The following is a 14583-nucleotide window of genomic DNA, read 5'->3' as shown; positions in this document are numbered from 1 at the left end:
TACAAAACTGCACGTCTTTGGAGTGTGGGAGGAAACCGGAGCGTTCCTCCATTGTTTGAACGTACATTGTACGTTCTCCCTGTAACCGTGTGGGTTTTCTCCAGATGCTCCGGTTTCCTCCCACACTCCAAAGCCGTGCAGGTTTGCAGATTAATTGGTTTTGCTATGAATTGTAAATGTGCAGGGGTGATCGCTGGTCGGGGCGTTGAAGGGCCTGCCTCTACGCTGTATTTCTAAAATCTAAAGTCACTGGGAGACAATCACCGCAAAAGGTCACAAGGGGAATGTGCAGGACAGCACCCATGGTCAGGATCGAACCTGGGTCTCCGGCACTGTGAGGCAGCAACTCTATCACAGCGCCACCCATGATAAAGGGAAGATACTGCAGACACACAAATGCTGGGGTAAACCAGCGGGACAGGCAATCTCCGGAGAGAGGGAATGGGTGACGTTTCGGGTCGAGACCTTTCTTCAGACTCCTTCTTCAGGATCTCGAAACGGCACCCATTCCTTCTCTCCAGAGATGCTGGCTGTCCCGCGGAGTTACTCCAGCATTTTGTGTCGATCTTCAGTTTAAACCAGCATCTGCAGTTCCTTCCTGCACATGATAAAGGTTGTGTGATGAATCTCTTGCTCGGAACGAGTCCAGGGCATGAATGGGTTGCGCTGTGCTAACGAGCAAACTATTGAAACCCTCGGCACAATGACGAGTGGTGGTGAGTCACGTAATTCTCAGGTTTGGAAGTATTTCATTCAGCCACGTTACAAAACCGTTGAGGATCGCTAAACAATGAGTTTGGCAAAACCCTGCATCCAAGAGGATGTTGATCTCAACTCCCTGTCCTGCCTGCCAACGCTTTCTTTCATTATGGCCTAAATCAGAGCAGTTTACAGATACAGCCCAGAAACAGGACCTTCGGCCCACCGACTCCATGCCGATCAGTGATCACCCGTAGAGTAACACTGTCCTACACACCAGTTTAGTTCATTGTCACGTGTACCGAGGTACAGTGACAAGCTTTTGTTGCTTGCTAACCAGTGGAATTATCTGCCTCAGAGGGCAGTGGAGGCAGGTTCTCTGGATACTTTCAAGAGAGAGCTAGATAGGGCTCTTAAAGATTGCGGAGTCAGGAGATATGGGGAGTAGGCAGGAACGGGGTACTGATTGGGGATGCTCAGCCATGATCACATTAAATGGCGGTGCTGGCTCAAAGGGCCAAATGGCCCACTCCTGCACCTATTGTCTATTGTCTATTGTCTATTGTCTAACCAGTCAGCGGAAAGACAATACTTGATTAAGTGAACATGTACAATTTTACTGAAGCCAATTGACCTACAAATGCGCATGTTTAGTTTAGTTTAGTGATACAGTACAGGCCCTTGGGCCCATCGAGTCCGTGCCAACCAGCCATCCCCGCACACTTACAACATCCTCCACACTAGGGGCAAATTACAATTTGGCCAAGCCAATTAACCTACAAACCCGTACGTCCTGGGAGTGTGGGAGGAAACCGGAGCACCTGGAGAAACCCCACGCGGGTCACGGGGAGAATGTACAAACAACCCGGGTCTCCGGCGCTGTGAGGCAGCAACTCTACCGCTCAGCCACTAACATGAAATGAGACAGGCTGCTCACATTTGTTCACAGAGCACGGCACAGCACAGGAACAGGCCCTTCGGCCCACCATGTCTGTGCTCACCATCATGCAAGACCATGGATTATCTGCCAACACGTGAGCCATATCACTCCATTCAGTGTGTTCCATGTCCTCACTACACTCCAAGTGAAAAAGGTGTCCATCACACAGACCACACTCCCCACCATTGTAGATGTAGCCCAGTCCATCACACAGACCACACTCCCCACCATTGTAGATGTAGCCCAGTCCATCACACAGACCACACTCCCCACCATCGCCTCCATCTACACTTCACGCTGCCTCGGGAAAGCAGCCAACATAATCAAAGACTTGTCCCTGTCCCACCCCGGTCATTCCTTCTTCACCCCGCTCCCGTCCGGCAGAAGGTACAGAAGCTTGAAAGCGCGCACCACCAGACTCGGGAACAGCTTCTTCCCCTCTGTTATCAGGCTTCTGAACGGTCCTTCCATAAACTAGGGTGCTGTCCGATTCACCTCTACCCCATTGCGGACATTGGACTTTGTCTCTGGAACCGATGCGCTACAATGCAGAGAACTATATTCTGCACTCTGCATCTTCCCCTTTGCTCTACCTATTGTACTGGAGTTTGCCTTGGTTGTATTTACGTGAGGTATTAACTGATCAGCTTGGAGAGCGTGCAAAACAAGGCTTTTCCCTGCAGCTTGCTACACGTGACAGTAACAAATCTAAAGCAAAGGCATGACAATTATAATTTGAACTATTCAATTAGCTGCCTGTGCATGTTGCATTTATGATTAGAAAGGCCGATTAATTTTTGATTACTATGCAGCGATGACTCACAAAGGATGCGAGAAACATAGCGATTATTCACTCCAACGCACCCAGGCAGAGTGTTATTACTGTTTGTGCAAGAGTTTTCAGCGCGTTAAATCGGAAATTCTCAACGCATTTCATTATCAGACACTCCCAAGATAGGGCAGTGCAGGCCAGATGTCTGAAGAAGGGTCTCGACCCGAAACGTCGCCCGTTCCTTCTCCCAAGGGATGCTGCCCGTCCCGCTGAGTTACTCCGGCATTTTGTGTCTATCTTCGATTTAAACCAGCATCTGCAGTTCCTTCCTACACTGTGAAAGGCTTTTGTTGCTCTGTGCTAACCAGCCAGGAATGACAAGACAATGATTACAATCGAGCCACTCACTCTGTAGATATGTGAGCAGTAACGGTCGATCAAAGATATGCTGAGGGTCACCAGCGAGGAAGGTAGATAGTAGTTCAGGACTGCTCTCTGCATGCGTAGGATGGTTCAGTTGCCTGATAACAGCCGGCGAGGCCAGCAGCATAATCAAGGACCAGTCCCACCCCGGCCACTCCCTCTTCTCCCCTCTCCCATCGGGCAAGAGGTACAGAAGTGTGAAAACGAACGCACACCTCCAGATTCAGGGTTTAAGAAGGAACTGCAGATGCTGGAGAATCGAAGGTACACAAAAAAGCTGGAGAAACTCAGCGGGTGCAGCAGCATCTATGGAGCGAAGGAAATGGGCAAAGTTTCGGGCCAAAACCCTTCCCAGTCTGAAGAAGGGTTTCGGCCCGAAACGTTGCCTATTTCCGTCGCTCCATAGATGCTGCTGCACCCGCTGAGTTTCTCCAGCTTGTTTGTGTACCTCCAGATTCAGGGACAGTTTCTTCCCAGCTGTTACCAGGCAACTGAACCATCCTATAACCAACTAGAGAGCGGTCCTGGGCTACTATCTATCTCATTGGAGACCCTCGGACTATCTTTGATCAGACTTCACTTATCATGTATCTGTACACAGCGAATGGACCGAGTGTATTTCCACTGGCACACAGAGCAACAAAAGCCTTTCACTGTGCGGGAAGGAGCTGCAGATGCTGGTTTAAGTCGAAGATAGACAAAAACGCTGGAGTAACTCGGCGGGCTCGGTGGGCCGAAGGGCCTGTTTCTGCGCTGTATCTCTGAACTAAATTCGATGACGGTCAGGAAATGGCACAACTTTATAAAAAATAATGCACAAATGTGCCCAAAGCACAGCAGCAAGCCAGCAAGAAAAGTGATTCATTCATGGATGGTCACAGACATTAAAGATTATATTCCATCTCACAAATAGTCTTACATAATTTTCCAGGAATAGCAACAAGCCCGAAGACAGCGAGCGTCTTAGCTCGACCAGGTGGAGCCGGTAGATGATAGAGGAGAGAGAGCAGATAGACCTGGTGTATGTGAGCAGGGGGTGGTGGGAGAGGGGTAGAGGGAGCGAGCGAGAGACAGGAAGAGAGAGACGGGGAGAGAAAGAGAGGAGGGATGGAGAGAGAGAGAGAGAGAGGGTAAAGGGAGAGAGAGGAGGGGGAGATAGAGAGGGGGGCCAGAGAAAGATAGAGAGGCAGAGAGAGAGGGCAGAAAGAGAGAGAAAGGGGGCAGATAGAGAGAGGCAGAGGGAGGAGGGTAAAGAGAGAGAGAGGGGGAAGAGGGAGAGAGGGGTGAATGAGAGGGGAGAGAGAGGGGGGGGGGGGGGGGGAGGGAGGGGGGGAGAGGGAGGGAGAGAGAGGAGAGAGAGAGAGGGGGAGAGAGAGAGAGAGAGAGAGAGAGAGAGAGAGGGAGCGAGAGAGAGAGAGAGAGAGAGAGAGATGAGGGAGAGAGAGAGAGAGGGGGGGGGGGGGGAGAGGGAGGGAGAGGGAGAGAGAGAGGGAGAGGGAGAGAGAGAGAGAGAGAGGGAGAGAGAGAGAGGGAGAGAGAGAGCACATATGTACACACAAACTAATCAACATTAACTGACACTAAGAAATTAATATTGAATTGCTAAACTTGCTATTGTGTTGTACTGCTTACAGCTACAAGAACGTGTAGCAATCAATAAAGGGCTATAGGCCTATTGCGAGTTTATGTGTACATATTAGGGGGGGGGAGGTGGTTTGTGGTATTGGGGGGTGGGGGGGGGGTGGGTGGGGGGTGGGGGGGGGGGGGGTGTGGGGGGGGGTGCTTTGGTGGGGGGGGGGGGGGGGGGGGGGGGGGGGGGGGGGGTAGTGTTGGGCAGTGTTGGTGGGGGGGGGGGGGGGTTAGTGTTGGGCAGTGTTGGGTGGGGGGGGGGGGGGGGGGTGGGGGAAGGGGGGGGGGGAGGGGGGGGAGGGGGGGTGGGGGGGGGGGAAGGGGGGGGGAGGGGGGGAGGGGGGGAGGGGGGGTGTGGGGTGGTGGGGGGGGGGGGGGGGGTAGGGTGGGCAGGTGTGGGGGTGGGTGCAGTGTTGGTGGGGGGGGGGGGGGTTAGGTGTTGGGGTGGTGTTGGTGTGTGGGCGGGTTGGGGTCAAGTCTTACCTCCTCCTCCTCTGCTCCAGAACGATGTCGAGGGACTGGTCATCTCCGAGCTGCCTCTTGGGCCTGCTGTAGGCGGGTGGTGTGGCCATCTGGCTCCACTCCATGTCCTCGGGCTCCACCCCCTTGCCGTCTCTCAGCCTCTCCCAGGATGCCTGCGTGCTCTTGGCCTCCTCGCTGTCGGGCTGGGGGGCGGCACTGGGGCCTGGGGCGCTGGGTCCGGGGCCGGGGGTGGCCTTCACCTCCTGCGCCCCCAGCGAAGGGGGCTGGGCCGGCTGGGCCCGGGGTTGCGCCCGGCCTCTGGGCGGCTGCTTGTCACGTAGGCCCTCCTTGAAGGCCGACACCACCGCGCTGGCCTTCTGGACCTTCTCCACCGACTGGCGCTTGGAGATCAGCACCCCCATCCGCCCCTCTGTCGCCTCCTTCACTCCCAGCTCAGCACAACACACACAGCGGACACCGGTTCAATCACAACCTGCTCCACTCTGCAAAAAAACAAAATCAACAACTGCTTTAAGTACTTGATGTATTAAGTATTAAGCATGTTGCGTCTCATTGTCAGCAACCCATTTTCACCTACACAGCCTTCAGTGGCCTGTTTCTTTCATCATCATTACTTTTTTGCATATCTCTCATTCACTCGTATCATCATAGGAGATAGGAGTAGGGTTAGGCCATTCGGCCCATCAAGTCTATTCCACCATTCAATTATGGCTAATCTATCTCACCTTCTTAACCCCATTTTCAAGTTGGCCCACAGCTTTAGTCTGTGCACGCCACACACAAGAAGAAGAAGGAGAAGAACCCCATTCTCCTGCCTTCTCCTCATAACCCCTGACCCCCGCACTAATCAAGAATCTATCTGTCTCTCCCTTAAAAATGTCCACCGATGTGGCCTCCACAGCCTTCTGTGGCAAATAATTCCTCAGATTCACCACCCTCTGACTAGAGAAATTACTCCTCGTCTCCTTTCTAAAAGAACATCCTTTAATTGTGAGGCTGTGACCTCTCCCACTGGTGGAACCATCCTCTCCACTCTATCCAGGCCTTTCACTATTCGGTAAGTTTCAATGAGGTACCCCCTCATCCTTCTAAAGTCCAGAGAGTACGGGCCAAGTGTCGATGAACGCTCATCATATGTTAACCCGCTCATTTCTAGTATGAGTATGTATGTATGTATGTATGTATGTATGTATGTATGTATGTAGGAAATATCTTCCTGCCTACCTCATTGCAAACCTTGCACTTTTTCTCTCTAACTACAATAACGTTCCACTATATTCTGCACTCAAGTAGCCCGAACCTCCAGCCTACATCATTGCAAACCCTGCACTTTTTCTCTCTAACTTCAATGCCATATCACTTCTCCCCATAATCCCTGACACCAATACTAATCATGAATCTGTCAATTTCCACTTTAAAAATGTCCCATTGACTTGGCCTCCACTGCTGTCTGTGGCACTGAATTCCACAGATTCACCCACCCTCCGACTAAAGAAAGGTGGGTTTCCTTCATCATTTCCTTCCTGAGAGTACGTGCTGGTCTTCAGTCACCTCTTGGAGGGCTCTGATGATTTGCAAACTTCTGGTCTACCACTGATCCCCCGGCAATATATGCCTTTGAGAAGGAAAGAACTGCAGGTGCTGGTTTAAATCGAAGGTTGACACGGAATGCTGGAGTAACTCAGTGGGACAGGCAGCCATCTCTGGAGTTGTGAACCAGTGGAATTATCTGCAACAGAGGACGGTGGAGGCCAGTTCTCTAGATGCTTTCAAGAGAGAGCTAGATAGGGCTCTTAAAATAGTGGAGTCAGAGGATATGGGGAGAAGGCAGGAACGGGGTACTGATTGGGGATGATCAGCCATGATCACGTTGAATGTCGGTGCTGGCTCGAAGGGCTGAATGGCCTACTCCTGCACCTATTGTCTATTGACTATTGTCTATTGAGAGATGGAATGGGTGATGTTTCGGGTCTCGACCTGAAACGCCACCCATTCCTTCTCTCCAGAGATGCTGCCTGTCCTGCTGAGTTACTCCAGCTTTATGTGTCCATCTTCGATTTACACCAGCATTTTGTGGCCACCTATGCCTTTGAGATGTGTAACATTGCTGAGTTCTAGTGGACCTCTACATGTGTATGTACGGTAGAGAACATATTGACTGGTTGCGTCACGGCCTGGTTCAGCAACTTGAACGCCCAGGGACGAAGGAGACGGCAGGGACTGGTGGGCACTGCCCGCTCCATCACGGGTAGTAGAGTTGTCAACTTTCCCACTCCCAAATAAGGGACAAAGGGTCAAAATACGGGACAAATTCCCGAGGGCAATTCGTTGACCGACTCGGCCGTGGCTGGGTGAATGATGAGTTGTCCCGGGTGCTGGACTACACACAAAGCCCAGCCGGCGGGCCAGCTGAGGAGTTTTGGCCCCGGCACCCCATCCAACTGATGAACCGATGATCGGCCATGAGAAGGAGGGGTGGTGGTGTCGGCGATAAACGAAGGTCGGACAGCTGGCCGGGCTGCCGACCAACCGACGGGGCCACGGGCGAGGCGCTGCTGCTGCTGCTGCTGCTGCACTCCATGGGCTGCACTACGTCGGGACGGGTGAGGCGGGGCCGGACGCGGCGCTCCGACCCGACAGTCCCCTCGACCCGAGTAGTAGCGGTCAAATACGGGACAAGGGCGGTCCCGTACGGGACAAACCAATTTAGCCCAAAATACGGGATGTCCCGGCTAATACGGGACAGTTGGCAACCCTAACGCTGGTTCAAAACTTTACCTATCCATGTTCTCCAGGGATAGACACAAAATGCTGGCGTAACTCAGCGGGTCAGGCAGCCTTTCTGGAGAAAAGGAATAGGTGACGTTACAGCTCGAGGTGCAGACTCCACAGATGCTGCCTGACCCGCTGAGTTACTCCAGCACTCTGTGAAACGTCACCTATCCATGTTCTCCACAGATGCTGCCTGACCCGCTGAGTTACTCCAGCACTCTGTGTACCTTGTTTCTGCACTTAGATTGCCCAGAGTGTGCAGGCTGATTTAGTATGAGCGTGCATCTCTCGCTCTCTCTCTCTCTCTCTCCAGCTATCCTCTATAGCCTCTCTCTCTCAAGCACTGATTGTGGGCAGCATCAGGCTTCTGTAGAGGAAGTTAATTTTGTATCAAAGAAGCGATTGAAACCAGGCCCTCCTTTAGCTCTTTAATGCTAATTATCAGGGAGATAAAGATCACAAGGTTAAGCAAACTGCTGCAATGCACCAACATCCACCTTTGCATTCAGTCCACTGGGAGGTCTGAGGCACACAGGAGGCCACTCAGCCCCTCTGGTCAATGCCAGGTCCCATCAGTGCAATCCCATCCATCCCATTCCCCTCGCTGTATCCATGCAAACCTGTTCTTGCACCACTTGGATACCACCAGTTCCCTTCAAAGGTTCATGTTAATGAGTTCAAGGAGCAGAATTAGGCCATTCGGCCCATCGAGTCTACTCCACCATTCAATCATGGCTGATCGGTCTCTCCCTGTCAACCCCATTCTCCTGCCTTTTTCCCGTAGCCCCCGACAACTGTTCTCCTCGTCTCTCCACTGGAGAGTTGTGCAACATCCTCTCTTACTGCTCCCCCTCCCCCTCTTGCCCTTAAAAATATCCACTGACTTGGTCTCCACTGCCAACTGTAGCAACCAATTCCACAGATTCACCACCCTCTGACTAAAGAAATTCCTCCTCATCTCCTTCCTAAAGGGATGTTCATTTACTCTGAGCTGTGCCCTCTGGTCCTAGACTCTCCCACTAGTGGAAACATCCTCTCCGCATCCACTCTATCCAGGCCTTTCACTATTCTGCAGATTTCAATAAGGTCCCCGCCTCATCCTTCTAAACTCCAGCGAGTACAGGCCCAGTGCTGTCAAACGCTCATCATACGTTAACCCACTCATTCCTGGGATCATTCTTGTAAACCTCCTCTGGACCCTCTCCAGGGCCAGCACATCCTTCCTCAGATATGGGGCCCAAACTTGCTCCCAATACTCCAAATGCGGCCTGACCAGCGCCTTATAGAGCCTCAGCATTACATCCTTGTTTTTGTATTCTAGGTTTAACTTGAGAGGAGAAAGATAAACTAAACTGAAACTATACGCGGCAGTCTCGACCCGAAAAGTCACCTGCGCATGTTCTCCACAGATGCTGCCTGACCCACTGAGTTATTCCAGCACTGATGTCCATCCTTGGTAAACCAGCATCTGCAGTTCCTTATTTCTACGGGTAGGCGAGGTGGTGAACAAGGTGTCTTCACACTTCTGTACCTCTTGCCTGATGGGAGAGGGGAGAAGAGGGAGTGACCGGGGGTGAGGCTGGTCCTTGATTATGTCAAAGATGCTGGTCCTTGATTATGTCAAAAATGATGGACACAAAATGCTGGAGTAACCCAGCGGGACAGGCAGCATCTCTGGATGGATGGATGGAATGGGAAGACATTTGGGGTCGAGACACTTCTTCAGACAGAGAATCAGAGGGAGAAGAGACACAGAGATATGGAAGGGTACGGTGTGGAAACGAGACATCAAAGGGGACAACAGTCAAGGAAAATGTAGAATAGATCATTGTTAGCGAGGGGAAGCTGACAACGAAGCATACAGAGATAAATTTTAATCAGGAGGACTGTCAGACTGGTCGGAGAACTAGGATGGGGGAGGGATAGAGAGAGAGGGAAGGTAAGAGTTACTTAAAGTTAGATATTGTGTTACCGTGAGTATGGAATGTTTGACTGTCACACCAGTGGTTCTTCTGGTAGATATTTTTTCCCTATGAAATGGGGGTTATATTTTCAGTGAGTTCAGGACAACGATAGATGATCCCAGTGAGCATGTCGCCAACGACTCTTACAAACATCTGCAGATGCACCATGGAACGCACACTGTCGGCTTCCATCGCAGCTTGGTCTGGGAACAGCTCTGCCCAAGACCGCAGGAAATCGCAGAGAGTTGTGGACGCAGCCCAGACCATCACACAAACCAACCTCCCTTCCATTAACTCCATCTACACCCCACGCTGCCTCGGCAAGGCCAGCAGCATAATCAAGGACCAGTCACACCCCGGTCACTCCCTCTTCTCCCCTCTCCCATCAGGCAAGAGGTACCGAAGTGTGAAAACGCACACCTCCAGATTCAGGGACAGTTTCTTCCCAGCTGTTATCAGGCAACTGAACCATCCTCTCACCAACTAGAGAGCGGTTCTGACCTCCCATTTACCATATTCGACTATCTTTAATCAGACTTTACGGGACTTTATCTTGCACTAAACGTTATTCCCTTTATCCTGTATCTGTACACAGTGGACGGCTGGATTGTAATCATGTATAGTCTTGCCGCTGTCTGGATAGCAGGCAACAAAAAGCTTTTTACTGTACCTCGGTACACGGACAATAGACTAAACAAAACTATCCTGATCCCCAGCACGTGTACCCTCGTCACTATGAAATGGGAATTATATCTTCAGTGAGTTCAGGATGACGTTAGGTGATCCCAGTGAGCATGTCATGTCTCCAACAACCCTTACAAACATCTATAGATGCTCTGGAGAGAGCACGCTGTCGGATTGCATCACAGCTTGGTTTGGGAACAGCCACAAGAAACCGCAGAGAGTTGCTGACGCTCCCGTCCGGCAGCAGCAGACATTCCTGTTCGACACAAGGCTACAGGTGTATTCAAGAGAGAGTTAAAGCCCTGTCCCACAGTACGAGTTCATTCCAAGAGCTCTCCCCGAGTTTGCCCTGATTCGAACTCGGAGATTTACGGTAATGGCCGCTCGTCGGTGCTCGGGGCTCTCGTGGGCATTTTTCAACATGTTGAAAAATCTTCACAAGTCTTCCCGAGCTTACCTGCCGTTAGCGAGTCTTCCCCAGTACCTGCCGTTAGCGTTACGAGCCGCTAAGAGACTTTCCCCGAGTTCCGAAGTACCCGCTACGTTCATTCTCCGTGCTTACCACGAGTTAGTTTTTTTTTTAAACTCGGGAGAGCTCTTGGAATGAACTCGTACAGTGGGACAGGGCTATTAGAGTTGTATACAAGAGAAGTGAGATATAGCTCTTAGGTCCAACGGAATCAAGGGATTATGGGGAGAGAGCAGGAACGGGGTACTGATTTTGGATGATCAGCCATGAATGGCAGTGCTGGCTCGAAGAGCCGAATGGCCTACTCCTGCACCCATTTTCGATGTTTCTATGAAAGCGCGCACCACCAGACTCAGGAATAGCTTCTTCTCCTCTGTTATCAGGCTTCTGAATGGTCCTTCCATAAGCTAGGGTGCTGTCCGATTCACCTCTACCCCATTGCGGACATTGGACTTTGTCTATGGAACTGGTGGCACGGTGGCGCAGCGGTAGAGCTGCTGTCTTACAGCGCCAGGGACCCGGGTTCCATCCTGACCACGGGTCCTTGTTTGCTTGTACGTTCTCCCCGTGACCTGCGTGGGTTTTCTCCGAGACCTTGGGTTTCCTCCCACACTCCGTAGACGTACATGTTTGTAGGTTAATCGGTTTAGTATTAACGTTAATGATTGTCCCCAGTGTGTGTCGGATAGTGGTAGTGTGCGGTGTGGACTCGGTGGGACAAAGGGGCTGTTTCCACTCTGTGTCCCGGAACTAAACTGAAAATGGTGAGAACTATATTCTGCACTCTGTATCTTCCCCTTTGCTCGACCTAATGTACTGGAGTTTGACTTAATTGTGTTTATGTACAGTATTGTCTGATCTGATTAGATAGCTTGCAAAACAAAGCTTGTCTCTGTACTTTGGCACACGTCACAACAATAAACTACACTTAAATCTTCACGTCCTTACATGTCAGGTTGAAGTCTCTTCATCATATTGATGGCTGGGATATTCTAGGGACCTGGGGGAAGATGCAGGAGGTGAGGATGGGGGTATTCGTTGATCACTTATAGCGTCACACAGCACAGAAACAGGCCCTTCGGCCCAGCTCATCCATTCCAGCCCCTCGGCCTCCCATTGCATTGCCCTGTTCCTCCCCAACTTTCCGTCTCCCTTCCGTCCCCTCCCCCTCCATCGCACCCCACCCCCCATGTCTCCAAGCACGGTGGCGCAGCGGTAGAGCTGCTGCCTCACGGCGCCAGAGACCCGGGTTCCATCCCGACTGCGGGTGCTGTCTGTACGGAGTTCACACGTTCTCCCTCGTGACAGTGTGGGTTCTCTCCGGGGGCTCCGGTTTCCTCCCACACTCCCAAAGACGTGCGGATTTTGAGATTAATTGGCCCTGTTGTGCAGGGAGTGGGAGAACATAGAACTGGCGTGTTCTGCACTATAACTGGGACCCGGAGGTGATCGATGGTCCGCATGGACTCGGTGGGCCGAAGGGCCTGCTGAAGTTTATAAAATGATGAGAGGCATAGATAGAGTAGACAGCCAGAAGCTTTTTCCCAGGGTCATAATGTGGGCAGATCTTGAAGGTGAGAGGGACAATGTTTAAATGGCATGTACTGTACGGAGCAAGATCTATCTACCTGCCGACACATCTATCTATCTATCTATCTATCTATCTATCTATCTATCTATCTATCTATCTATCTATCTATCTATCTATCTATCTATCTATCTATCTATCTATCTTCTTGTGCTCTTCTGGCTTGTGCCAACCAGTTCTCTATCCATGTCAATACCCTACCCCCAATACCATCCATACATCTATCTATCTATCTATCTATCTATCTATCTATCTATCTATCTATCTATCTATCTATCTATATATCTATCCATCTATCCATCTATCCATCTATCCATCTATCTATCTCTCCATCTATCTATCTCTCCATCTATCTATCTCTCTCTATCTCTCTATCTATCTATCTATCTATCTATCTATATCTCTTTATCTATCTATTTCTCTATCTCTCTATCTATCCATCTAGTAATTCCCCTCTCCTCCCCCCAACATCACTCCTCCGTCCCCATTCATCACTCCGCCCTCACCCACCCCACACCTCTCGCCCACCCTCAATTCACTCCACTCTCCCCTCATCACTCCCCTCACTCTCTCCTCTCATCACTCTCCCTCCCTCACAGTGGCTCACCTCCCCCTCCTCCTCACAATGCACCCAGCCATCCACTCCCCCTCCATCACTCCCCCTCACAATCACAATGCCCCCTTCTTCACTCCCCCTCCCCATCACTCCCCCTCACAATGCCCCCTTCCCCCTTCTTCACCCCCCTCCATCACTCCCCCTCACTCCCTCCTCTCATCACTCTCCCTCCCTCACAGTGGCTCACCTCCCCCTCCTCCTCACAATGCACCCCCGTCATCCACTCCCCCTCCATCACTCCCCCGTCCACCCATCCTTCCCTCCTGTCTCCCCCACTCTCCTCCCCACACATTACCCCCTTCACTCCCTCCCCTGTAAAAACATCCTTCCTCCCCCCCCCTCCCTCCCCTCATCCCCCATCACTCCCCCATCACTCCCCCCATCACTCCCCCTCTCCCCCATCACCCCAATACTCTCTTCATCACTCCCCCCATCACTCCCCCCCCCATCTCCCTCCTTCATCCACCCCTCCCTCCCTCCCTTCCTCCACTCCTCCCTCTCCCATCCAGCCACCCAACGTTTAACCCGCGCCAGGGCCCCCTGAACCCCCCGTCCCGAGTTGCGAATAACCCAGTCAGTTATTCCCCGCCCGCCCCCTCGTGAATCGCCCCCTGTACTCGGGTACCCGGCTCTCCAGGGGCAGGCACAGCGATTGTAATATTAACCATTCAATCACACCACGCTGACTTACCGCTATCGTGCCTCCTGCAACACGCACGGCTCTCGTCCTCTCTCTCTCGTCCTCTCCCCAGCGATTATAAGCGGGTTGTAGCCCTAATACTAGAAGGCACAGCAGGGGGAGAGAGAACAGCGGACCCCGGCTACTCGCTGTCTTCAGATGAGGTAGACTGATACCTCTCTCTCTCTCTCTCTGTATCAACTGATATCAACTGATGTTGGTTCTTCTTGATCTCCTCTCCCTCTGTCTCTCCCTCTCTCTGTTTGTCTACAAATGCAGACTGGTATTAGCGGATCTCTGTCTCTCTCTGTCTGTCTGCCTGTCTCTCTCTCTCTCTGTCTCCCCTACTCTGTCTCTCACTCTCAGAGTATATCTCTGTCTCTCTCTGTCTCTCTCTCTCTCTCTCACTGTCTCTCTCTCTCACTTTTTATTTCTCTCCCCTGTGTGTGTGTGTGTGTCTCTCTCTCCTCCCGCCCTCTCGCTCTCTCCCTCCCTCTCTCTGTCCCGCTGTGTCTCCGTCTCTCTCTCTCTCTCCCTCTGGGTGTGTGTGTGTGTGTCTCTCTCCCTCTATCTGTCTCTGTCTGTATACAAATGCATACTGATCTAGGCTGATCTCTGTCCCTGTCTCTCTCTCTCTGTCTCTCTCTCTCTCCCTCTCTCTCTGCACCAAGTAGTCGAGGTCTTGTCTCCTCCCCTCTCCAGCATCCACGGTGCACCACCATTGGTCCCATCCCGACCCCCTGCCACTCCCACACTCGCTGCATTGCTGTGACGCCGGGCCCGGCAACGTCCCATTCTCCGGCCCGTCCATTCAAACAGGCTGCGGGCACTAATGCAGGGGGCCTGCAGGGGGCGACGCTGAGCA

At 51.9% G+C, this 14583-nt stretch overlaps 1 protein-coding gene across 1 annotated transcript in view; it reads right to left on the bottom strand.

Annotated features, from left to right (window-relative positions):
* Window positions 1-14079, bottom strand: part of phf24 (PHD finger protein 24) — a 38253-nt gene extending 24174 nt beyond the window's left edge. The window contains 2 exon segments of the mRNA XM_055632085.1: window positions 4953-5428; window positions 13731-14079. Coding sequence (XP_055488060.1) covers window positions 4953-5347 — 395 coding nt within the window. The 5' untranslated portion in view covers window positions 5348-5428; window positions 13731-14079.
* Between the last annotated feature and the right edge of the window lie 504 nt (window positions 14080-14583).

Source organism: Leucoraja erinacea, chromosome 3 (genome assembly GCF_028641065.1).
Source record: "Leucoraja erinacea ecotype New England chromosome 3, Leri_hhj_1, whole genome shotgun sequence".
In the NCBI taxonomy this organism is placed as follows: domain Eukaryota; kingdom Metazoa; phylum Chordata; class Chondrichthyes; order Rajiformes; family Rajidae; genus Leucoraja; species Leucoraja erinaceus.
The sequence above is the reverse complement of the archived record's forward strand: the minus strand, read 5'-3'. Positions and strand labels throughout refer to the sequence as shown.